The sequence below is a fragment of the Salmo trutta genome, chromosome 37 (assembly GCF_901001165.1).
Source record: "Salmo trutta chromosome 37, fSalTru1.1, whole genome shotgun sequence".
NCBI classification, from domain to species: Eukaryota; Metazoa; Chordata; class Actinopteri; order Salmoniformes; family Salmonidae; genus Salmo; species Salmo trutta.
Genome location: NC_042993.1, coordinates 9,222,748 through 9,249,685, shown reverse-complemented (window position 1 = coordinate 9,249,685; position 26,938 = coordinate 9,222,748). Strand labels below are relative to the sequence as shown.

At 45.4% G+C, this 26,938-nt stretch overlaps 1 protein-coding gene across 3 annotated transcripts in view; it reads left to right on the top strand.

Moving 5' to 3' along the window:
- The window catches only part of fam131bb (family with sequence similarity 131 member Bb), a 37,338-nt gene extending 11,162 nt beyond the window's left edge, over positions 1–26,176 (top strand). The window contains exons 2-9 of one of the 3 annotated variants that reach the window (XM_029737247.1): positions 6,372–6,406; positions 14,000–14,035; positions 14,425–14,521; positions 16,062–16,286; positions 16,649–16,789; positions 19,318–19,631; positions 20,054–20,323; positions 22,511–26,176. In XM_029737247.1, coding sequence (XP_029593107.1) covers positions 6,372–6,406; positions 14,000–14,035; positions 14,425–14,521; positions 16,062–16,286; positions 16,649–16,789; positions 19,318–19,631; positions 20,054–20,323; positions 22,511–22,753 — 1,361 coding nt within the window. In that variant the 3' untranslated portion in view covers positions 22,754–26,176. Of the gene's footprint in view, positions 1–6,371; positions 6,407–13,999; positions 14,036–14,424; positions 14,531–16,061; positions 16,287–16,648; positions 16,790–19,317; positions 19,632–20,053; positions 20,324–22,510 lie in introns of all 3 variants that reach the window. The other 2 variants (XM_029737246.1, XM_029737248.1) reach the window with 2 other exon arrangements.
- Positions 26,177–26,938: the final 762 nt, after the last annotated feature.

Genomic DNA, 26,938 nt, shown 5'->3' with positions numbered 1-26,938 from the left:
CAGACAGACAGACAGACAGATACGATTCACTCCACACTCTTAGAAAAAAAGGTGCTATCTAGTACTTTAAAGGGTTCTTTGACTGTTCCCATAGGAGAACCCTTTGAAGAGCCCTTTTTGGTTTCAGGTAGAACCCCTTTGGTTCCAGTTAGAACCCTTTTGGTTCCTTGTAGAACTCTTTCCACAGAGGGTTCTACATGGAACACAAAAGGGTTCTACCTGGAACCAAAAAGGGTTATCCTATGGGGACAGTCGAAGAACCCTTTTGGAACCCTTTTTTCACAAGCACTGTGATTGGAGCATTGATTGGCTGAGGACTGAATCGACTGACACATAAACACAGTCAAGGTGAATGACTGAGTGAAGAACTACTTCAGTGAAAGTGTGTGTGACTGTGTGTGTGTGTGTGTGTGTCATCTGGCCTTGCCAGTGTGTCATCATTCTGTTGCTCAATTATGTGAGTATCTTGGTGACGGTGTAGGGTGACAACCCTTGATCAGGGTGTTTGGGAGAAATAGACAGTGATTATAAGAGTGCCTGCGTGTGTGTGTGCGCGTGTGTATGAGAGTGCCCGTACGCGCTTGTGTGTGTGACTGTGTGTTTATTAGACTGGCCGTGTGTGTGTGTGTGACTGTGTGTTTATTAGAGTGGCCGTGTGTGTGTGTGTGACTGTGTGTTTATTAGAGTGGCCGTGTGTGTGTGACTGTGTGTTTATTAGAGTGGCCGTGTGTGTGTGACTGTGTGTTTATTAGAGTGGCCGTGTGTGTGTCTGTGTGTTTATTAGAGTGGCCGTGTGTGTGTGTGTGACTGTGTGTTTATTAGAGTGGCCGTGTGTGTGTGTGTGTGACTGTGTGTTTATTAGAGTGGCCGTGTGTGTGTGTGTGTGACTGTGTGTTTATTAGAGTGGCCGTGTGTGTGTGTGTGACTGTGTGTTTATTAGAGTGGCCGTGTGTGTGTGTGTGACTGTGTGTTTATTAGAGTGGCCGTGTGTGTGTGTGTGACTGTGTGTTTATTAGAGTGGCCGTGTGTGTGTGTGACTGTGTGTTTATTAGAGTGGCCGTGTGTGTGTGTGTGTGACTGTGTGTTTATTAGAGTGGCCGTGTGTGTGTGTGTGGTCGCAGGGTGGCAGTCCTTGCTGGTGAACACAGTGACTCAGTCTGAGAGTGAGTTATGAAACTGACACGCCATCTTGCCTTTAATGCTGACAGGAGAATATTATTATCAGATTACTGTGTGTGTGTGTGTGTGTGTGTGTGTGTGTGTGTGCGTGTGCGTGTGCGTGTGCGCGTGCGCGTGCGCGTGTGTGTGTGTGCGTGTGCGCGTGCGCGTGTGTGTGTGTGTGTTGGTATGTGCACAACACTGCTACTGACTATATAATTACCACTAACGACAGATAGAAGAAATAAAGCACAGTGATCTATTACAGAGCACCATGCTTTACATTTGCTTTGAAGAATCAATTGGATTTACTAACTGATATTGAGGGGGAACAAATAAAGTGGGACTTGAACCAGCAACCCTTTGGTAGAGCGAAGGCACTACCACCTGTGACATAAAGCTCCAGACAGATGACACCTTTCCCCACTTATCACCCGATCGTACAGGCCTTTATTCGTTGAATCAGATGAATCAGATGAATCAGGTTAGTGTAGGGCTGGAGAAAAAACTTGCACCCCTTGTGGGTTGGTGACCACTGCTTAGTTCTTAGCCCAGGCTGTCAGTCATGGTAACCCATGCAGGGTCCTACAGGTGGTGGGGTTAATGACTAAGCTGGAGTAATGAGGCATGGCCTACCCTCTCATGACAGGTGCATGTACCATTGGAGGGTGGAGCAGAGGGAAGAAATGTTTTCAGGAACAGGCCATCCACCCGTATCTTTGTCTGACAGACTGGCTTTTACGCTTTTAGCCTTTTACCCTTTTACCCTTTCACCCGCAGCCTCCCCATACGCTCTCTCTGTACCATCTGGAGCTCTGGTGCTCAGCTGTTTCCCGGCCCAACTCTCTCACACACCAGCCCGCTACAAGTTCAGCCTGCCTCCCACCGTGTCAACTAGCCTCACCACAGCTGTCACCACCAGCACCAGCCAACCAGAACAGAGACTCCCCGTTCATATCCAGCTCTGCATCGCTCGTTTGCAGCAGGGCCTCTGAAATAAAAAGACAGATGACGCTCAAGCGCTTCTTCCCATGTCAGCGGGAGTTGTCAGGTCGCCGCCGGAGTCTGAGCTGACAGGGCAGCCTATGCAGATCTATGGTTGTTCGTTTGCCACGGCCGCTCTGTCACCCCTCCTCTCTTTCTCCTTTCTTGCTCCTCTCTTTCTTCTCTCTTCCTCCTCATCTCTTCCTCATCTCTTCCTCCTCTCTTCCTCATCCCCTTCACTGCCTCTCCCTCTCTCTCTACAGATTGGCTGGGTCTCGACTGGACCCGTCTCCTCCAATGCCGCAGGGGGATATCTGGGGATGAGGGAGAGACCAGGGCTGGGGATGGGGGAGAGAGCTGGGCTGGGTATAGGGGAGAGAGCTGCACTGGGTATAGGGGAGAGAGCTGGGCTGGGGATGAGGGAGAGAGCTGGGCTGGGGATGGGGGAGAGAGCTGGGCTGGGGATGGGGGAGAGAGCTGGGCTGGGGATGGGGGAGAGAGCTGGGCTGGGGATGGGGGTGAGAGCTGGGCTGGGGATGGTGGAGAGAGCTGGGCTGGGGATGAGGGAGAGAGCTGGGCTGGGGATGGGGGAGAGAGCTGGGCTGGGGATGGGGGAGAGAGCTGGGCTGGGGATGGGGGAGAGAGCTGGGCTGGGGATGGGGGAGAGAGCTGAGCTGGGGATGAGGGAGAGAGCTGGGCTGGGGATGAGGGAGAGAGCTGGGCTGGGGATGGGGGAGAGAGCTGGGCTGGGGATGAGGGAGAGAGCTGGGCTGGGGATGGGGGTGAGAGCTGGGCTGGGTATAGGGGAGAGAGCTGCACTGGGTATAGGGGAGAGAGCTGGGCTGGGGATGAGGGAGAGAGCTGGGCTGGGGATGAGGGAGAGAGCTGGGCTGGGGATGAGGGAGAGAGCTGGGCTGGGGATGGGGGAGAGAGCTGGGCTGGGGATGAGGGAGAGAGCTGGGCTGGGGATGGGGGAGAGAGCTGGGCTGGGGATGGGGGAGAGAGCTGGGCTGGGGATGGGGGAGAGAGCTGGCTCATCGCTCTGCTCTGGTCATGTGCTCCCTTGTTATTGCTGTTGAGGCTCCTATAGCTGCAGCAGTTACTCTTCATCAGAAAAGATTATGTATGTCGAGTAGCTGTTGTGTTGGTCTGCTTTCCTTGCATCTTGCAGCTGACTAAAAATAGCTTTCAAATCCAGTTGTTCAAGGAATATTGCGCTAATTTGAAATATATGACCTCAGAATAAGACACTTATCTGATCTGATGTTTGTGTGTGTATGTGTGATGCCGTATTCATATGAGGTGTGTGTTTATGTGTGCGTGTATTAGTGCATGTTTATGTGGGCATGTCTATGTGTGTTTGTGTCTTTTAGCCACACAGAGGAAACCTGGGACACACTCTGTGCCCCCTAGAGAGAAAGAGACGGAGAGATCCAGTCTGGATGGCTGACTAACTGTGTGTCTCACCTCAGCTGTGTCAGCCCCACAAGGTCAGCCTGGAAGACACTCAGACTGGCTGGAGGCCAGGGGGTCAAAGTTCACACTACAGGAAACACTAACAGGGTCATTATGGGGTCAGACAGCCCTGACTACATCGGTCAGTTTTAATCTCTGAAACTCGTTATTTATCCAGATGGAATAGGTGTAAATGGTGTGGCGGCAATCAGGTGGAAGTAGGTGCTAACAGCTACTCAGTCAGCTGAGAGCCCTGTAGAGGAGTCAGGCAGGGCAGGCAGACAGACAGGAGGAGGCAGCGTGTTGGAATGTCTCTGTAAAGCTAACACTACTCTACCGGTGGGTCACTGGACATCGAGGAGCTCAGTGTATTAATGCCTCAGTGAGACAGATAACTGACTGGTTTGATTCAATACTCCTACAGTCTACAGATACAGCACTACACACACTGTACACACTGTACACACACACTCAGTGTACACACACAGAGAAGCAAACCCCCCAGAGAGAGAGAAAAGGGGGGAGACAAGGCCACAGACTCTGATAAAGAGAGCGAGCGCCCAGAGACCGCTGCTGTATTTAAACTCCATTACCACCAATGTCTCACTAATTAAACCTGTGTTTTAATTAGGATTTGGACAGCCAGGAAAAGAGGACGGATAATACAATGCATTAATCCAACAGAATGTTGGGAATGTACTTCAGGTTCCTTCTGTCCCTTTGTCACCCCCAGGAAGGATTCACAGTGTATGTGTGTGTGTGTGTGTGTGTGTGTATGTACAGTTGAAGTCGGAAGTTTACATACACCTTAGCCAAATACATTTAAACTCAGTTTTTCACAATTCCTGACATTTAATCCTAGTAAATATTCCCTGTCCTAGGTCAGTTAGGATCACCACTTTATTTTAAGAATGTGAAATGTCAGAATAATAGTATAGATGTTTATTTCAGCTTTTATTTCTTTCATTACATTCCCAGTGGGTCAGAAGTTTACATTCACTCAATTAGTGTTTGGTAGCATTGCCTTTAAATTGTTTAACTTGGGTCAAACGTATTGAGTAGCCTTCCACAAGCTTCCCACAATAAGTTGGGTGAATTTTAGCCCATTCCTCCTAACAGAGTTGGTGTAACTGAGTCAGGTTTTTAAGCCTCCTTGCTCGCACACACCTTTTCAGTTTTGCCCACAAATTTTCTGTAGAATTGAGGTCAGGGCTTTGTGATGGCCACTCCAATACCTTGACTTGGTTGTCCTTAAGCCATTTTGCCACAACTTTGGAAGTATGCTTGGGGTCATTGTCCATTTGGAAGACCCATTTGCGACCAAGCTTTAACTTCCTGACTGATGTCTTGAGATGTTGCTTCAATATATCCACATAATTTCCCTGCCTCATGATGCCATCTAGTTTGTGAAGTGCACCAGTCCCTCCTGCAGAAAAGCACTTCCACAACATGCTGCTGCCACCCCCGTGCTTCACGGTTGGGACGGTGTTCTTCGGCTTGCAAGCCTCCCCCTTTTTCCTCCAAACATAACGATGGTCATTATGGCCAAACAGTTCTATTTTTGTTTCATCAGACCAGAGGACATTTCTCCAAAAAGTACAATCTTTGTCCACATGTGCAGTTGCAAACCGTAGTCTGGCTTTTTTATGGCGGTTTTGGAGCAGTGGCTTCTTCCTTGCTGAGCAACCTTTCAGGTTATGCCGATATAGGACTCGTTTTACTGTGGATATAGATACTTTTGTACATGTTTCCTCCAGCATCTTCACAAGGTCCTTTGCTGTTGTTCTGGGTTTGATTTGCGCTTTTTGCACCAAAGTACGTTCATCTCTAGGAGACAGAACGCGTCTCCTTCCTGAGCGGTATGACGGCTGCGCGGTCCCATGGTGTTTATACTTGCGTACTATTGTTTATACAGATGAATGTGGTACCTTCAGGCGTTTGGAAATTGCTCCCAAGGATGAACCAGACTTGAGAAGGTCTACAATTTTTCTGAGGTCTTGGCTAATTTCTTTTGATTTTCCCATGATGCCAAGCAAAGAGGCACTGAGTTTGAAGGTAGGCCTTGAAATACATCCACAGGTACACATCCAATTGACTCAAATTATGTCAATTAGCCTATCAGAAGCTTCTAAAGCCATGAAATCATTTTCTGGAATTTTTCAAGCTGTTTAAAGGCACAGTCAACTTAGTGTTTGTAACCTTCTGACCCACTGGAATGATACAGTGAATTATAAGTGAAATAATCTGTCTGTAAACAATTGTTGGAAAAATTGCTTGTGTCATGCACAAAGTAGATCTCCTAACCGACTTGCCAAAACTATAGTTTGTTAACAAGACATTTGTGGAGTGGTTGAAAAACTAGTTTTAATGACTCCAACCTAAGTGTATGTAAACTTCTGACTTCAACTGTAAGTGTGATTCTATTTGCGGGTGCATGTTGAGTAGCACTGTTCTGTGGTCAGTCAGTGAAGTGATGCTCTTCTCTCTAACACAGTTAGACAGTAATGATTAGCCTACTGTTTTATGACTGTTTAGTGTTACAGCCAAAGTCACACCTTATCCCCCTGACCATGCTTCTCCCTCTCTCTCTATTGGCAGTGTGAAGGAACTTGCATGTATTTACATTGCCAAAACATATTCTAACGATTTATCTCTCTTCTCTTCTTCTTCTTGTTCTTCTTGTTCTTGTTCTTCTTGTTCTTGTTCTTCTTCTCTCTCTCTCCTCGTTTTTTCTTCTTTCTCTCTCTTTCTCTTACCTTTTTTCTCTGTTTTAGCGGCAGATGGAGTGCCAGTAAAGGATGGGGAACAGGTAAGCCTGACATTCAGGACTTTAACTATCACTCTTAATTCATACAGCTCAGCCACCCTGTTAAACCCAATGGCTCCAGCAGTGGGTCGCTCACTATTCCACGAATGGGCATCTTGATCCAAGATGGTGACCAACATCAACTTTAGCTCTCTACTACTGAAGCCATGGGTGCTCCTGCATCTGCTTGTAGAGTAGCTAGCTAGCGCACATGTTGCTGTTGGTTTGCTAACTTCCTCTACACTCAAAATGGCGGCTGTAGCTGGAAGGAGGACCAACCTCTGTGGTTGGCTCGTTGCTGTTGCTACGACGTCTGCTGCTTCTCTATCACGCCTCAGTGCTGGCTCACTGTAGAACAGTAGGAGCATCACCGACCTCTCCTCCTCACACTCCATCCCTCACTCCTCTCCTCTCAGATCCTTTCCACTCCACTTCTCCTTTCAAGTCCTCTCTCCCATCCTTCCTTTTGAGATACTGTTACTAAAATGATCTTCAGCACTTCTTGGATGATTTTGTGGAGAAAGAGGACCATTTAAATTGAAACCGAATGTACTGTACTGTGGATCGATGATGTGTTTCTCTTGACAAACTTGCCCTTCAAAAATGTAATAAAAAAAAGAGTGAGAGAGAAGACAGACAGACAGACAGACAGACAGACAGACAGACAGACAGACAGACAGACAGACAGACAGACAGACAGACAGACAGACAGACAGACAGACAGACAGACAGACAGACAGACAGACAGACAGACAGACAGACAGACAGAAGAGAAAGAGAAAGAGAAAGAGACAGAGACAGAGACAGAGACAGAGACAGAGACAGAGACAGAGACAGAAAGAGAAAGAGAAAGAGAAAGAGAAAGAGAAAGAGACAGAGACAGAGACAGAGACAGAGAAAGAGAAAGAGAAAGAGACAGAGAAAGAGAAAGAGACAGAGACAGAGACAGAGACAGAGACAGAGACAGAAAGAGAAAGAGAAAGAGACAGAGACAGAGACAGTGTAACAACAAGAGAGAGAACATGAGAGCTAGGTTCTCTGGAGACTGAACACATCTGTAAGGGGACATGACACCCATAGCGTCCTGCTGGTTCTAAGGCCCCGGCTCTGGTATTGTCAGGAACAATCCAGCTGATACAGGACTCAGAGGTGGTGTGACAGACGCTGGTGCTTATCTAGACTGTCACCATCCCCCTTCTGTTAGCCTGCTCCTCAGCCCCCTGTCTGTCTGTCTGTCTGTCTGTCTGTCTGTCTGTCTGTCTGTCTGTCTGTCTGTCTGTCTGTCTGTCTGTCTGTCTGTCTGTCTGTCTGTCTGTCTGTCTGTCTGTCTGCAGACACAGATCTCACCAGAGAGGACACTGACACCGCTACCATCAGCCAGCTTACATCAGTTATAACACACGCACACACACGCACCCACACACAGATGGATTGCACACACGCGCACACATAAACACATGCGCACGCATTCACACACACACATACACACACACACGCCTACATGCTTGCACGCAGACACTTCAGTATCAGCCCCCCCACTGGCTTGGATGTGTGTTTGGCTCAGTGTTTGGTGTGGCAGACGTAACCAGAGGAGGAAACGAGAGGAGAGAGAGAATCATTCAGTCATAACATAATCACTCTGCTGTACTATGGAACTGATCAGCCTTTCAACCCCTCCCTTCTCTCTGTCGCTCTGGTCCTTGAATCTTCTCCTCCTCTGTCTTTCTGGTCTTTGACTCCTCTCCTCCTCTGTCTTTCTGGTCTTTGTCTTTCCTCTCCTCCTTTATCTTTCTGGTCTTTGACTCTTCTCCTCCTCTATCTTTCTGGTCTTTGTCTCTCCTCTATCTTTCTGGTCTTTGTCTTTCCTCTTCTCCTCTCTCTTCCTGGTCTTTGACTCTTCTCCTCCTCTATCTTTCTGGTCTTTGTCTCTCCTCTATCTTTCTGGTCTTTGTCTTTCCTCTCCTCCTCTCTCTTCCTGGTCTTTGACTCTTCTCCTCCTCTATCTTTCTGGTCTTTGACTCCTCTCCTCTGTCTTTCTGGTCTTTGTCTCTCCTCCTCTGTCTTTCTGGTCTTTGACTCCTCTCCTCCTCTATCTTTCTGGTCGTTGTCTCTCATCCTCTATCTTTCTGGTCATTTAAAAAAAAAAATATATATTTTACCTTTATTTAACCAGGTAGGCTAGTTGAGAACAAGTTCTCATTTGCAACTGCGACCTGACCAAGATAAACACATAGCAGTTAGACACATACAACACAGAGTTACACATGGAATGAACAAAACATACAGTCAATAACACAGTAGAAAAAAATAAAACAAAAAGTCTATTTACAGTGAGTGCAAATTAGGTAAAATAAGGGAATTAAGGCAATAAATAGGCCATGGTGGCAAAGTAATTACAATATGGCAATTAAACACTGGAATGGTATATGTGCAAAAGATGGATGTGCAAGTAGACATACTGGGGTGCAAAAGGAGCAGAATAAATAAATACAGTATGGGGATGAGGTAGATAGATGGGCTGTATACAGATGGGCTATGAACAGGTGCAGTGATCTGTGAGCTGCTCAGATAGCTGGTGCTTAAAGCTAGTGAGGGAGATGGGAATCTCCAGCTTCAGAGATTTGTGCAGTTCGTTCCAGTCATTGGCAGCAGAGAACTGGAAGGAAAGGCGACCAAAGGAGGAATTGGCTTTGGGGGTGATCAGTGAGATATACCTGCTGGAGCGCATGCTACGAGTGGGTGCTGATATGGTGACCAGCGAGCTAAGATAAGGCGGGGCTTTACCCAGAGACTTGTAGATAACCTGTAGCCAGTGGGTTTGGTAACGAGTATGAAGTGTGGGCCAGCCAATGAGAGCGTATAGGTCACAATGGTGGGTAGTGTATGGGGCTTTGGTGACAAAACGGATGGCACTGTGATAGACTGCATCCAGTTTGTTGAGTAGAGTGTTAGAGGCTATTTTATAGATGACATCGCCAAAGTCGAGGATCGGTAGGATGGTCAGTTTTACGAGGGTATGTTTGGCAGCATGAGTGAAGGATGCTTTGTTGCGAATTAGGAAGCCGATTCTAGATTTAATTTTGGATTGGAGATGCTTAATATGAGTCTGGAAGGAGAGTTTACAGTCTAGCCAGACACCCAGGTATTTGTAGTTATCCACGTATTCTAAGTCAGAGCCGTCCAGAGTAGTGATGCTGGATGGGCGGGCAGGTGCGGGCAATGATCGGTTGAAAAGCATGCATTTAGTTTTATTTGCTTTTAAGAGCAGTTGGAGGCCACAGAAGGAGAGTTGTATGGCATTGAAGCTCGTCTGGAGGTTAGTTAACACAGTGTCCAAAGAAGGGCCAGAAGTATACCGAATGGTGTTGTCTGCGTAGAGGTGGATCAGAGAATCACCAGCAGCAAGAGCGACATCATTGATGTATACAGAGAAGAGAGTTGGCCCAATAATTGAACCCTGTGGCACCCCCATAGAGACTGCCAGAGGTCTGGACAACAGGCCCTCCGATTTGACACACTGAACTCTATCAGAGAAGTAGTTGGTGAACCAGGCGAGGCAATCATTTGAGAAACCAAGGCTGTTGAGTCTGCCAGTAAGAATGTGGTGATTGACAGAGTCGAAAGTCTTGGCCAGGTCGATGAATACAGCTGCACAGTAATGTCTCTTATCGATGGCGGTTATGATATCGTTAAGGACCTTGAGCGTGGCTGAGGTGCACCCATGACCGGCTCTGAAACCAGATTGCATAGCGGAGAAGGTACGGTGTGATTGAAAATGGTCGGTAATCTGTTTGTTAACTTGGCTTTCGAAGACCTTAGAGATGCAGGGTAGGATAGATATAGGTCTGTAGCAGTTTGGGTCTAGAGTGTCTCCCCCTTTGAAGAGGGGGATGACCGCGGCAGCTTTCCAATCTTTGGGAATCTCAGACGTTCCGAAAGAGAGGTTGAACAGGCTAGTAATAGGGGTTGCAACAATTTCGGCAGATAATTTTAGAAAGAGAGGGTCCAGATTGTCTAGCCTGGCTGATTTGTAGGGGTCCAGATTTTGCAGCTCTTTCAGAACATCTGCTATCTGGATATGGGTGAAGGAGAAACGGTGGGGGCTTGGGCGGGTTGCTGTGGAGCATGCCGGGCAGTTGACCGGGGTAGGGGTAGCCAGGTGGAAAGCATGGCCATCCGTAGAGAAATGCTTATTGAAATTCTCAATTATAGTGGATTTATCGGTTCTAACAGTGTTTCCTAGCCTCAGAGCAGTGGGTAGCTGGGAGGAGGTGCTCTTATTCTCCATGGACTTTACAGTGTCCCAGAACGTTTTGGAGTTTGGACTGCAGGATGCAAATTTCTGTTTAAAAAAGCTAGCCTTAGCTTTCCTAACTGCCTGTGTATATTGGTTCCTAACTTCCCTGAAAAGTTGCATATCACGGGGGCTATTTGATGCTAATGCAGAACGCCACAGGATGTTTTTGTGCTGGTCAAGGGCAAACAGGTCTGGAGTGAACCAAGGGCTATATCTATTCCTGGTTCTAAATTTTTTGAATGGGGCATGCTTATTTAAGATGGCGAGGAAGGCACTTTTAAAGAACGACCAGGCATCCTCTACTGTCGGGATGAGGTCGATGTCATTCCAGGATACCCGGGCCAGGTCGATTAGAAAGGCCTGCTCGCAGAAGTGTTTTAGGGAGCGTTTGACAGTGATGAGGGGTGGTCGTTTGATCGCAGACCCATTACAGATGCAGGCAATGAGGCAGTGATCGCTGAGATCGTGGTTGAAAACAGCAGAGGTGTATTTGGAGGGCGAGTTAGTTAGGATGATATCTATGAGGGTGCCCGTGTTTATGGATTTGGGGTTATATGTGGTAGGTTCATTGATAAGTTGTGAGAAGTTGAGGGCATCAAGCTTAGATTATAGGATGGCCGGGGTGTTAAGCATGTCACAGTTTAGGTCACCTAGCAGCACGAGCTCAGAAGATAGATGGGGGGCAATCAAATTACATATGGTGTCGAGGGCACAGCTGGGGGCAGAGGGTGGTGTATAGCAAGCGGCAACGGTGAGAGACTTGTTTCTGGAAAGGTTCATTTTTAGAAGTAGGAGCTCGAATTGTTTGGGTACAGACCTGGATAGGAAGCCAGAACTCTGCAGGTTATCTTTGCAGTAGATTGCAACACCGACCCCTTTGGCAGTTCTATCTTGTCAGAAAATGTTATAGTTAGGGATGGAAATTTCAAGGTTTTTGGTTGTCTTCCTAAACCAGGATTCAGACACGGCTTGGACATCTGGATTGGTGGAGAGTGCTAGGGCAGTAAATAAAACAAACTTAGGGAGGAGGCTTCTAATGTTAACATGCATGAAACCAAGGCTTTTACGGTTGTAGAAGTCAACAAATGAGAGAGCCTGGGGGATGGGAGTGGAGCTAGACACTGCAGGGCCTGGATTAACCTCTACATCACCAGAGGAACAGAGGAGGAGTAGGATTAGGGTATGGCTAAAGTCTAACAGAACTGGACGTCTAGCACGTTCAGAACAGAGAGTAAAAGGAGCAGATTTCTGGGCACGGTAGAATATATCCAAGGCATAATGTACAGACAAAGGTATAGTAGGATGTGAATACAGTGGGGGTAAACCTGTACATATAGTGATAATGAAAGAGATATTGTCTCTAGAAATAGCATTTAAACCAGGTGCTGTCACTGCGTGTGTGGGAGGTGGAACTAAATTGTTAGCCGAGCAGTGCTAGAGGCTCTACAGTGAAATAAAACAATAGTTACAAACCAAAACAGCAATGGACAAGGCATGGTGACGTTAGGGAGAGGCATGCGTAGCCGGGTGATCATAAGAGTCCAGTGCATGGCTTCAGGCAGCTAGCGGCGGGCTAGCAGGCTAACAGAAAGGCCTTAGAGGGGCGACGCAATGGAGGAAAGTCTGTTGTGGCCTCCTCATGCAGTTACATCAGCGGACGGATCAGCAGGGCTCCGTGTGGTAAACCAGGCCAATTGGCAAAATATGTATAGTGGCCAAAGAAATATGTCCGAAGGGCCTCTTAAGCCAGCAGTCCAATGTGCTTTAGATAGCTAGCAGGCCGCGGATTAGCGGCTGTGCGTTCAGGGGACGTTAGCTGCTATAATTCTAGGTGGAAATATAATAAAAAATAACAAAATATGTTCAGAGCTTGCAGTATGAATCCTGAGATATGGAGAAGAATAAGTCCGACTAGCTCTGGTTTGAGTCTCGCTGTACAGACTGGCGAGAGTTGTCCGGGATAAAGGTAGCTGATGACCGCTAGCAAAGGATAACTGACTGCTAGCTAGTAGCTTCGGAATGTATTCGATGGGCCTCGTAAGCTAACAGTCCGTTGTGCTCTAGACAGCTAGCATTCAGGGGACGTTAGCTGCGAAGGTCGGAAGATGAGAAGGTTCAGAGCTTGCTGTAGGAATCCGGGGATATGGAGAGAAAAATAGGTTCGGTATGCTCTGGTTGAATCGCGTTGTACAAACTGGCGAGAGCTTTCCGAGCTAACAGTTAGCTGATGACTGTTAGCTGGCTAGCTTATGTTGGAGATTTCAGTAATAGAGGTAGAGAAAAATACTTTAGAGAAAAAGCAGGTCCACACCACATTGGGTGAGGCGGGTTGCAGGAGAGTATTTTGAAGTAATCTCCACCCGGCACAGCCAGAAGAGGACTGGCCACCCCTCATAGCCTGGTTCCTCTCTAGGTTTCTTCCTAGGTTTTGGCCTTTCTAGGGAGTTTTTCCTAGCCACCGTGCTTCTACACCTGCATTGCTTGCTGTTTGGGGTTTTAGGCTGGGTTTCTGTACAGCACTTTGTGATATCAGCTGATGTAAGAAGGGCTATATAAATACATTTGATTTGATTTGATATACATGGGACAAGACAGGACGAAGGACAAAGACGTCTGACTGCTACGCCATCTTGGATTCCTCTCCTCCTCTCTCTTTCTGGTCTTTGACTCTTCTCCTCCTCTATCTTTCTGGTCTTTGACTCTTTTCCTCCTCTATCTTTCTGGTCTTTGACTCTTTTCCTCCTCTATCTTTCTGGTCTTTGACTCCTCTCCTCTATATTTCTAGTCTTTGACTTCTCTTCTCCTCTATCTTTCTGGTATTTGACTCCTCTCCTCCTCTATCTTTCTGGTCTTTGACTCTTCTCATCCTCTATCTTTCTGGTTTTTGACTCCTCTCCTCCTCTATCTTTCTGGTCTTTGACTCCTCTCCTCCTCTATCTTTCTGGTCTTTGACTCTTCTCATCCTCTATCTTTCTGGTTTTTGACTCCTCTCCTCTGTCTTTCTGGTCTTTGTCTCTCCTCCTCTATCTTTCTGGTCTTTGACTCCTCTCCTCTAAAACCCTTATTTGTCTCTCTGCGTTCTTCTCCCTCTTTCCCTCTCCTATCTTTCTTTCTATTTCTGCATGTTGGTTATACTACTCTACCCCTGTCACTATCACTTCTCTCCTCCTCCTCTTTGTATCCTCACATTTCTTCCATGCATGTGTACGTCTTTCTCTCCTTCTCTCTTGTTCCTACTCTCTTACTCTTTCCTGCTCCTTCTTTCCCCATCCCTCTCTCCTCCTATTTCTCTCCTTCAGCATGGATGTTCAGACTTTTCATGGGAAGGAATCAATGTAAGTGTTGTGACATCATTCCTTCATCTACCTTTATTTCTCAATCTATTTGTTTTGATTTATTTGATTTAACTCACTTTAGGTAACCTACTACTTTGTCCCCTCACTTCCCCTCCCATCTAACTCTCTCTATACCGTATCGTTAACTCTTGCAACACTTCCCATAATGCACTTCAGCACTGTCAGCACTGTCAGCAGGAAGTTGTTCGAACAACGACCTTGGGAAATGTTGATTTTTTTTGTCAAATTATGACATTGTTTCTTTTTGACACTGTATTAACCCAATATCTACCTAATTCTCCTCTCACCTAACCTCTGAACTCTGTGTGTTTCTCTGGCACACATCTCTTTCTCCATCTCTCTATCATCCTCTTCTCTCGCTCCTCTAGCTGTCTATGGAAGACACCACGTCCATCCTGCCTCGTCTGAAGAGGAACAACTCCAATAACTATGGGATCGGTGCTCTGGCTAAGTCCTCACTGACAGGTGTGTCAGGTGTGTGTCTGTCCTGTAACTGGTAAACTGACCCCATGTCAGCTCCCGCCTGGACAGGCGCTGGAGCCGACATGGCCCCAGAGTGGGTTCCCCTGATTCACTTCCTCTCTCCATAATGATAATACTCATCAATGGCTGACCCCCCAGTCATTGGTGGAATAGCACTTAAACCTAACAACAACCCTATAAAAAAATACACTACCCACAATACATTGTTATGTGGCTTGTTGAGTTAACAAGAGGTGAGTGGGAGGTGTAGTTGTTTGTCTGTTAAGTGGTTGAGAAGCAGCATTGAACTACTCTAGTGTCACGCCCTGACCTTAGAGAGCCTTTTTTAGTTCTCTATTTTGTTAGGTCAGGGTGTGACTTGGGTGGGCATATCTATGTTTCAATTTCTTTGTTGGCCTAGTACGGTTCCCAATCAGAGGCAGCTATTTATCGTTGTCTCTGATTGGGGATCATACTTAGGCAGCCCTTTTTCCCACCTGTGATTGTGGGATCTTGTTTGTGTGTAGTTGCTTTCTGCACTGCATGTAGCTTTACGTTCGCTTTCGTATTTTGTTGTTTTTCCCGGTGTCATTGTTAATAAAAGAAAATGTACGCCTACCACGCTGCACCTTGGTCCAGTTCTTCAGACGAGCGTAACATCTGCTGTCTGTGTAATGTGTTTACTGTCTCTGAGTGTAGTCTGAGTTTGTGTCTGTGTGTTACAGTGTGTATAACTGTGTAATGTGCATTGTGCACTGCACAGTGTAGTTTTGTACAGTTGTAATGTAAAGTGTATTGGAATGTAGTGAACTGCTAACTCATCATATATTAACTTGGACACATTAATTACTGAGCAAAGCCATAATGTAACCAGCAGACAGAATACAGACCGTCATGGTGGAACATGATTTCTAAAGTAGAGTGTCTTCCGCAGTGCACTGTATGCATCAGCTGAGGATGTCTTAACAGACACTGCAGGGGGGAGTGGGGTTTCTGCTTAGCCAGCGCAGGCAGCTTAGCAGAGGTGTGAAAGCTATCATGTCAACAAGCCAACCTCTCATTACTCACACCCCTCTGGCCATCTCACCCCAATTAACCTCCTCTGTTCCATGATGCACCTCTCCCAGAGCAGACGTATCCATTTGCTCCTCCATGTGCCCCATCATCCTCCTCGGTTCCACGCGTCATCTCATCTACATTATAAGCATCTCCTCCCTATTCATTTAGCCATGAATCTAAAGCATGTTCATTAAGCCGCTCATTTAACCGCTCATCCAGAGGCCTTATCAGCACCACCTAAATGCTGATAGGATCAGACAGACCTAAATGTGGAATAATAACATAATATCTCATCTGTTTCCTTCCCCCTCTCTCTCCAACCTGATGCCTGTCTCCTAACTCCCCCAAACTCCACATTCACCCCTTCTCTAAACCCCTTAATATCCCTCCAACCCTCCCTTAATCCACTTTCACCCTTCTAACCCTCCCCAATACCCGCATCAATCCCTACATCCCTCTTCACTTCTCCCCCCACCCTCCCCAGGTGTGAATCGCTCCATGAAGGACAAGGTGACCAAGCCTACATCCATGGCCCAAGGCCGGATGGCACACATGATCGAGTGGCAGAACTGGGACATGTCTGTGGTGGGCCCGGGGGGCGTCTCCGTCCCACGCAAGTCCACGGCAGAGCAGGAGATGGAGAGACGGTTGGAGAGCGACGCCTACAGCGACCTCAGCGACGGGGAGAAGGAGGCTCGCTTCGCCGCAGGTCAGAGGGGGAGGGGAATTTGTCACTGTGAGAGGAGACAGAAGCAATAGGAGTGGTTGATGCTGATTTATGCAACCAGGGTGGTGTTCAGAGGAAACCCTCACAAAATGAAGCCTTTGGGAAAAAGGTATTGAACCCCACATCCTAACCAGACTGTTTATAGGTCAGCTAATCGGCATGGCATAACACCAGCCAAATATATCAACATTGGCCTAGGCAAAGCATAACCATAAATATTAAATAGACTACATATTAAATCTTTATTTAAATTAGCCATATATATTAAATCATTAAGGCGCTGAGGGAAGGCAGCAGCCAACTGGGCCCGTTACAATGACCCTGACTTATCCTCTGCACTCCAGGTATCCTGCAGCAGTTTGCCATCTCCCAGGCAACGCTCATGGCCTGGACCTCCATGGATGGAGAGAGCCTGAGGTCAGGGTCCAACCAGGGCAGTGTGGCCCACCTCAGCGAGGTTAACCAGGAGAGCATCACCAGCCGAGGTAAGGGACTACAAATATGCCCTCTAAACCAGCATGTATCAGCTGAGATAAGGGACTACAAATATGACCTCTAAACAACCATATGTCAGTTGAGGTAAAGGACTATAAATATGGCCTCTAAACGAGGATGTCAGTCGATGTAAGGGACTACAAATATGCTTAACAAACTACAGTAGCACCAATCAACTAGGGCAACAAAGTTTAAGCGATAGTTTAAGGACCTAAATAGGAACCTGCATTGCGGAACCTTGTCTAAAATTTGCAGCCAAACACGTTTATACATAGGCTTGAGATCAGGCAAAGCTGGAGTGTAGTGTGGGCTACATTATGCGTCATTTTGCTCAGTAACAAAGGCATCTTATTCCGTCTCAGCCTGGAGGGTTAACTCTGTGCTAATGTCAGATTCACGAACACAGCCTGGGGGAATGCAAGACCAGGGATTTCAACTGTATAAATAGTCCACTTGGTCATTATTATTCCACATCGCTGTGCTGTCCGTTACAGGGCTCCTGTATTTCTCCTACTCATGCAAAGAGGCGTTCGGACATGGAGACATGTTGAAATCATAATGTGGTTTTCTCCCTGTGGTTTGTTATCGAGAGAAAACAAATGGCCTTGATGCTGTGTGATGATCATTAGTTTAATCACAACTTCAGGCTAGTTATTTAATGTAATTATATTGCCTGAAGTAAAATAACCATAGAATGTTAGTATTAAACATGATTTGGCTGTCTCTGGATGTATTTTGACAGTTTTGAGTCATCATTAAAGTGATTTAATGTGAGGTTGTGAGATCCGGGCTCTTTGCTGGCCATGGCAGAACACTGACATTCCTGTCTTGCAGGAAATCACACACAGAACGAGCAGTATGGCTGGTGGCATTGTCATGCTGGAGGGTCAGGAAGGGTACAGCATGGAGGAGGAGGATGTCTTCCCTGTAATGCACAGCGTTTAGATTGCCTGCAATGACAACAAGCTCAGTCCGATGATGCTGTGACACACCGCCCCAGACCATGACGGACCCTCCACCTCCAAATTGATCCCGCTCCAGAGTACAGGCCTCGGTGTAACGCTCATTCCTTCAACAATAAGCGTGAATCCGACCATCACCCCTGGTGAGACAAACCGCGACTCGTCAGTGAAGAGCACTTTTTGCCAGTCCTGTCTGGTCCAGCGACGGTGGGTTTGTGCCCATAGGTGACATTGTTGCCAGTGATGTCTGGTGAGGACCTGCCTTACAACAGGCCTACAAGCCCTCAGTCCAGCCTATTGCAGACAGTCTGAGCACTGATGGAGGGATTGTGCGTTCCTGATGTAACTCGGGCAGTTGTTGTTGCCATCCTGTAACTGTCCCACAGGTGTGATGTTTGGATGTACCAACCCTGTACAGGTGTTGTTACACATGGTCTGCCACTGCGAGGACGATCAGCTGTCCATCCTGTCTCCCTATAGTGCTGTCTTAGGCGTCTCACAGTACGGACATTGCAATTTATTACCCTGGCCACATTTGCAGTCCTCATGCCTCTTTGCAACATGCCTAAGGCACGTTCACGCAGATGAGCAGGGACCCTGGGCATCTTTCTTTTGGTGTTTTTCAGAGACAGTAGAAAGGCCTCTTAAGTGTCCTAAGTTTTCATAACTGTGACCTTAATTGCCTACCATCTGTAAGCTGTTAGTGTCTTAACGACCGTTCCACAGGTGCATGTTCATTAATTGTTCATGGTTCATTGAACAAGCATGGGGAAACAGTGTTTAAGCCCTTTACAATGAAGATCTGTCAAGTTATTTGGATTTTTACGAATTATCTTTGAAAAACAGGGTCCTGAAAAAGGGACGTTTCTTTTTTTGCTGAGTTTATATACACCATTCCTCTATCAGAAACTTGTTTGGCCAATTTCCCAAAGACATTTCTGCGAATAAATGTGATTTACCTCATTCTTTTGTGTTTGACAGCCTTTTTGTACATAATGGCATTGGCGACACACAAACTGATATATTCTTTCATTTATATTCCTCCTTCGCACAAAATGGCTACCATACTTCAAAGTTTTAATGTTGTTATCAGTCAGTGGGGGATATTAGTCGCCTTGTTCATCCGTAACAAAACCAGATTGGAGTATGAGATGGCAAAAACTACCATGACGTTCCCTTATTCATATCAGCCGTGCTATTGGCTGAATTATATGTCATTTTAATGCAGGGCAGACAGACTCCCCAATGGCTATACAGAGTCATAATGTTGATGTATTGGACTACTCGGTGTAGCTACACTTGGGGTCTGTCTGGGGATTGTTCAAGTAAAGTAATTTTCTCAAGGATATATTTGGGTCTGAGAGGGTTGGGGTGTCCCCCAGGGATATCACATGATTCCACTCGAGGTTTCTTCTTTCGGAAAAAAGGCTGATGTCAGCATTGTAGATTTGCAGTTTGATGTCCATGAGGTCCAGTGTAGTGCATCTGTCAAGGACAATCAACCGCTTATCCCACCTCTTCACTCTTCTTTTTTCTCCTTCTTTTCATCCTCTCAGACCAGATATTGCACCACTCCTCTGCGGACATGTGGCCTAACACCTATGTTGCCCAGGGCCTCTACTGCCTCTCCTCCTCTGACGCCTGGGAGCCAATCAGCAACGAGCCCTCCGGAGTGGCCTCTCCCGCTGCTGGCTCCTACGTGATGCAGCAGGGCGGGACTTCCTGTGATGGGTATGATGGGAACGCGTTGCTGCAGCAGCAGCAGCAGCAGCAGTTCAACCTACAGCAGCAGAGTCAGCTCCAGCAGCTGCAGCAGCTACAACAGATACAGCACTACCAGCAACAGCAGCTCCTGTATCAGCAACAACAGGTGAGGAAAAACAACAGTCTAATATAAGAGGAAAGTAATAACAATCTATTTCCATGGATAGACAATATTCATTCATGGCGTAGTCCGGTGGCTGACATTTTGTTTTTTAGTGGGTTTTTCTCTTTTTTCTCTGGTGTATTTTGATCGCGACAAGAATACTGAATTCGGCCTTTGATATGGTAATATCGTCAGAGATTCATCAATATATTATTGTATCTCCCTTCTTAGAGAACACAATTACCCCCTCCCTTTCAATCCAACATTACGCTTAAAGGAAGAAACATCCTTATCCACAGATTTAGGATCATATTTCCAGATTCTTTACCATTAGGGGGATAAACAAATGTCTAATCCTGTATCAGTGGTGAAGGGGAACCTCTACCTACCTACGTCTCCTCATTGTCTCGTCCTTCTCTCAACAGTCTCTGGAGCAAAGGCTGCACAGCGCCAACCACTCGTTGCAAGCCACGCCCAACAGCACCATCCACAGCCTGGCCCCTGCTACCCACGCCCCATTGGTGGACCTGTGGGGGGCGGGTCAGACAGAGTCCTATCACGCAGATATTGGAGGGTACAACATAGGCGTGGCAGCGGTGGTGGAGGCGGCTTTGAATGTTCCGTCTGGGGAAGAGGGGGCGGGGACAGACCATTCCCCTCTGCTGGAGCAGCAGGAGGAGGAGGATGAACTGAAGGTGAGGTCATATCAGGTCACAAGGTCATCATGGCCCAGTTTTTCAAAAGTTATCTATCTGGATTTCGCCTATCGGATAGGATTAAATGCTTCGTGCTCCGTGCTTCTACACCTGCATTGCTTGCTGTTTGCGGTTTTAGGCTGGGTTTCTGTACAGCACTTTGATATATCAGCTGATGTAAGAAGGGCTATATAAATAAATTTGATTTGATTAAATGCATAGAAATAAAATTAATAGAATGGGAGTCCTCATTCAAGACAATGATTCGTACATTCTATTCATTATATTTCTATGCATTTAATCCAGAGATATTAATTTTTTTTAAACTGGGCCCTGAGGTTTTAAACTGGGCCCTGAGGTCCCGTGTGGCTCAGTTGGTAGAGCATGGTGTTTGCAACGCCAGGGTTATGGGTTCGATTCCCACGGGGGACCAGTACGGAGAAAAAATGTATGAAATGTATGCATTCACTACTGTAAGTCGCTCTGGATAAGAGCGTCTGCTAAATGACTAAAATGTAAAAATGTCATATCAGTGCAGATAGGTACATCCTTGATGCTTCAATATACAGTACCTGTCAAAAGTTTGGACACACCTACTCATTCAAGGGTTTTTCTTTATTTTTACTATTTTCTACATTGTAGAATAATAGTGAGGGCATCAAAATCATGAAATTACACATATAGAATCATGTAGTTACCAAGAAAGTGTTGAACAAATCAAAATATATTTTATATTTCAGATTATTCAACGTAGCCACCCTTTGCCTTGATGACAGCTTTGCACACTCTTGACATTCTCTCAACTAGCTTCATGAGGAAGTCACCTGGAATGCATTTCAATTAACAGGTGTGCCTTGTTGAAAGTTAATTTGTGGAAATTCTTTCCTTCTTAATGCATTTGAGCCAATCAGTTGTGTTGTGACAAGGTAGGGTGGGTATACAGAAGATAGCCCTATTTGGTAAAAGACCAAGTCCATATTATGGCAAGAACTGCTCAAATAAGCAAAAAGAAACAACAGTCCATCATTACTTTAAGATATGAAGGTCAGTCAATCTGGAAAATTTCAAGATCTTTGAAAGTTTCTTCAATTGCAGTCGCAAAAACCATCAAATGCTGTGATGAAACTGGCTGTCATGAGGACCACCACAGGAAAGGAAGACCCAGAGTTACCTCTGCTGCAGAGGATTAGAGTTACCAGCATCAGAAATTGCAGCCCAAATAAATGCTTCACAGAGTTCAAGTAACAGACACATCTCAACATCAACTGTTCAGAGGAGACTGCGTGAATCAGGCCTTCAGTAGAAACACTAGTAAAGGACATCAATAAGAAGAAGAGACTTGCTTGGGCCAAGAAACATGAGCAATGGACATTAGACTGGTGGAAATCTGTCCTTTGGTCTGATGAGTCCAAATTTGAGATTTTGTGAGACGTAGAGTAGTTGAACGGATGATCTCTGCATTCCCACCATGAAGCATGGAGGAGGAGGTGTGATGGTGTGCTTTGCTGGTGACACTGTCAGTGATTTACTTATAATTCAAGGCACACTTAACCAGCAATGGCTACCACAGCATTCTGCAGCGATATGCCATCCCATCTGGTTTGCGTTTAGTGGGAATATCATTTGTTTTTCAACAGGACAATGACCCAACACACCTACAGGCTGTGTAAAGGCTATTTGACCAAGGAGAGTGATGGAGTGCTGCATCAGATGACCTGACCTCCACAATCACCAGACCTCAACCCAGTTGAGATGGTTTGGGATGAGTTGGACAGCAGAGTGAAGGAAAAGCAGCCAACAAGTACTCAGCATACGTGGGAGCTCCTTCAAGTCAGTTGGAAAAGCATTCCAGGTGAAGCTGTTTGAGAGAATGCCAAGAGTGTGCAAAGCTGTCATACTACATGATTCCATATGTGTTATTTCATAGTTTTAATGTCTTCACTATTATTCTACAATGTAGAAAATAGTGAAAATTAAGAAAAACCCTTGAATGAGTAGGTGTGTCCAAACTTTTGACTGGTACTGTACGACAGGGAGACATTTCCATCTGAACTCATGAATAAACCTTTGCTTTCTCCTCTCCGTGGTCAGAGAATCATGCGGTATCTGTTATATTCTAAACATTTCTATCTGAATGTTCTGTAAGTGTCGCCCCCTGACCAAGCCCCTGCTCTGTCCCCTGAACAGGACGAGGAGCTAACACTCTGCATGGAGCCGGAGTCTGCCACTCTAACACAGAGAGATGAAGCCATCACCTCCGGGGGCAGTAGTCCTGGGCAACGTAGTCCGGGACGCAGTAGTCCGGGGCAACCACCAGCACAGCAAATTACAGAGCGGAAGGCCTCTGATGTCAGCTGTGGAGGCATCCAGATGCTGGAGGAGAAGGAAGAGAAGCAGGGGTCCGCTGTTGCTGCCATGGCAACCAACTGATTGACAGATCGTCCTGAGAGATGTGACAGACTGACCCTCGGCGTCAGGAATGACTGATCCTAATAATGAAATATTTATCAATAAATCTGTTCCTTTTCAGGTATCAAACACATTTTTGATGGGATATAAACTCTTGTGACCACTGAAGAGCAGAGGAGGAAGATTTGGAAACGGACTCACACAGTGACAACAGCTGGTCCAACAGACAACTTTTTTTTGGAAGCCTTACATTCCCAGAGAGAAGGAGGCGGGAGGGATGAATAGAGGTGGGAAAAAAGAGTGAGCGAGAAAAAGGAGGTATGAGGGGATGATAAAAAGAAGATGAGCAGCTGAGATAGAGACATTTGTATCAGGAAAAGGAAACGGAGGAGGAGGGAATTGAAACATGCATGCTTTTTAAACAAATGACTTTATCCGGTCCAGCGTCAAATATGATAATGATGATAAAATCTATAGTAATAAAACATTATCATGACAACAATGATTTTCTAACAAAGAAAACAATCATGACAACACAAAAATCTATGTATAAGTGTATGATAAAAGAATATATATCAAAATCACTGTTTTTACAACACTATCTCTCCATTGGAGAACTACTCTGTTTACAGCTTACACTCAACACATCAAATAGAATAATATCAACCCCATAACTTGAAGAACAGAAACACTCACATATTATACCGTCTCCTCTTATGTCATTCACATCTAGCATCCACGACACTTATAGAACTAACTGCACGAATACAGAGCAACTTTAGTAGGTTGGGTTCATCATAACCCCCTAAAAATTACACCTATTCAATTATCCCCAAAAACTAATTAAATCCAAATTGGCTCTCTGCAACCTAACCCCTGCAGTGAAATCTACTTGAACCCTCCTAACACAGTTAGAAAGACAACAACGTTACTATGTTGCTGTGTTCTCCAGATGTCCAAGGCACATAAAGGCTGCATGGCGGTCCTGTTGGCCACAAAGACTGCACTGCACAGTTAAAGGAATGTACTGTACAGTAAGACAGTGTGCTTCCTACTCTGTCTTTCCGTATGTTTCTTCAGAGTACTATGGAGTACCTGTCCTATATTGAACTGTATAGACTTTGCACTGAACCTAGGACACGGCTGGTGCTGGGCCAGAGAAGACTCAGGGCATGGAGCTCCTTGTAGTCTGCTTGACTGTGCATCTTGACTGACAGGTCCGTGTCATGGAGTGAATGGTGAAGAGACAGAGCTGTAGTAGTGAATCCCTTTTCACTGATGCAATCCAACAGATCAGAGGCTGCCTTTGGACTCTGTCACACGTCAATGTCCTTGATTATTGTTCAGAAAGAGCTCTTAGCATCACCAGGAACCAAAACAGAACCACTAGACGAGATGGATTCTGAGCTGTTGTTCCAGGTTCCAAACTAGAGATGGCTGGAGGAAGAGGAAGTGCTCTGGAGTGTTTAGGTACCAACAGAAAGAGGATTTAGATTAAGATGTGCTTCTGTTTTAACACAGATTGTTGTTTTGATGTCAGCTCTTGGGGACAATACCAAGCTTTTCTTTGTGGAGAAAAGATGAGCAAATGTTTCTCTCAAAGGTGTAGGTTAGAGCTGTTTGAATTGGGTACTGATTCTTAGAAGGGCAAAAACTGTAACTAATTAGTGAAGAGCCAAACACAGGTCTCCTAAACGGCTTGTGGCCACTACTGTCATATAAATGTAAATACTAATGAGAGAGGATATAAACCACATCTCTCACAGTCCCCACTGCAACAGTTTCTTTATTTTTCTACAAGTCTCAGTCCCAGCTCTTTCCTTTGGGAATCTTCCTGAGCTCCCAAATTAAGCTTATTGCATTTACATTTGTTTCTATCACCACACAAGTAAAAGGAAAAGGATAGTGGAATGTCAACATTGTAAATAGTGTGATCATTAAAATATTGGATATCGGAATATTGTTGTAAAATAATGCAAAGAACCTAATTTGACTGGGTTTAAGGAGAACATTGAAGTCAATCAGGGAATAGAACTGAATACTAGAACCAAACACTAGAACCGAACAGAACCGGTATCTTCCTGCTCATGGTGACTACAGTGATGGAGCAAAACTCTGCCTGAGCCGAGTGTGACGTTTGAGTTAGCGTGTGTATTTCCTGAAGAGGAAAGTGTGTATCCCAATGGAGGAATGGTAGTGAAGTTCAGAGACATGATAGAATAGTGGAATGTTGGAGATACTGGTCTGGAATATCTGTGCATGTGTCACTAATAAAAACAACAACAATAGCAGTTATTATTAGTATTCTTATTAATATTATTATTATTAATATTATTATTATTAATATTATTATTGACGGAGAACAACCTTCTTTCACTCTGATGATTGTGTGAAAAAAACTTTTAAGATAGAAAAAAGGTTTATTGACTTGAATTCATTAACTTATTGATTGATTATTTATGCAATGTTGGGACAATGTTTATTTTTCTACTGAATTATTGACACCCCCCCAGTATAAGACAGAATATGTGTGGTTGATGTAGAGCAGTTTTGTGTTGGTTGGGGCTCTCTCTGATCGGACAAACAGACAGTGATAATAATACCCTAGGCCAGGGGTGGAAACTTCTGGAGGGCTACATTGTGGCCACAATTAATTGTAATCAGTTGTGTTAAAGCTGGGCTGGAACAAAACCCTGCACACACTGACTGCATCCCTCCAGGACAAGGGTTAGGGTTAAGGTTACCCACCACTTCCCTGGAGCTGTCCATCATGAAACACACAATGATGTCATTTACATAGCCATAACCCGTCATGAAGATTCATGTCCCAGCTGCCATGATCACCCAGGCAATGACAACACAATCTCAACCATGCAACTTCCTTTAGGCTACTAGTCATAAGTGTCCATCAGCTGTCACGACACGTATGACACGTCTGCAAGACAAGATGCATATTTGTGTTAGAACTAACCAAGGCTAGGAGTCTATCCTGACCACGTGACCTGACCAGGATAGACTCAGCGCCCCTACATCTAACAGATGGTTCTGCTGAGCTGCTACCTTGTGGTGTTTTTCAGTTTGTGTTGTGCATTAGCCTTCACCTGTCTGTCTCAGACTGGCTCTGAGAGCTACAACCTACAGGATGTCTTTACCCAACCACTCTTATTCATTGATTTATTTCATGATTATTTGGGGGGAGGAATAACATGACAGCCTGTACATAGTTTATTATTTATTGTAGGTTAAGTCTTTTTGAAGCAGTATTGTTCTGTGTGTTGTCCTTGGGACTTTCTGTAGTGATAGACCTTTGACCCCAGAGAGATTGTTCTGCTTCATTGAAAGCACAAACATGGACCCAGAGAATGATACTACTTCAACGAAGATATTTTATTGATTTTTGGACAATTAAGAACTTAATAATTGAATAAACTAATAACAAGAAGCCAAATGTATTTCCTTGATGTTCCTGTTTATTGATTGTCTTTGTTGATTGATTGACTGATTGATTTCCAGTTGATTCCTTATTATGTATGATTCTACTGCCATCTTTCAATACGGAACTTGTCTACAGGCAGTCTTTCTGCCTTTCTACCCCTTGCTTTCTCTCTTTGTACCTGTTCTGTATATTTGTGTCTCTGTCTGTCCGAGTCTGTCTGTCCATGTAGTTGTCTGTTTTATAGTTGGAAGAATCACTGCCAGAAAAAATTGCTTAAAAAAATCGGACAGATTGACCGAAGGTGGATTTGAGGCAAACAGACATTTAAAAAAAAATGATGTAGTCAGTTGGAACTGTGTGGCACAGAACCATGAGGTAAATACACTTGTATACAATTGGCTTGATTGAATGTTTTAATTTGAGATGATCAATGTAAACTGGCAATACCAGTGTATTAAAGCGCATACCTATGCATGCTTATGGGAAGGTTGTGACGGGATGGTTCTTCCACGTGGTCTCCCCTCCCTTCCTCCCCCTCTCTCTTTCCCCTGCACGAGCGAACACCCTCTTCCATCCCTTTCTCCTCTACTCCATTCTCTTTCTTCTCCCCCTCCTCCCCTCCTCCCCTCTATCAAAATAAAAGAAAAACCGTGGAGAAAGAGCAAATAAACACACAAAGAGAATCCTGATGTGTATGTGTGTGGACGTCTTTGAACAGTAAGACCGGACATTGTTTTTTATGTTGTGAGGATGTGGAACGTCACCGGAAG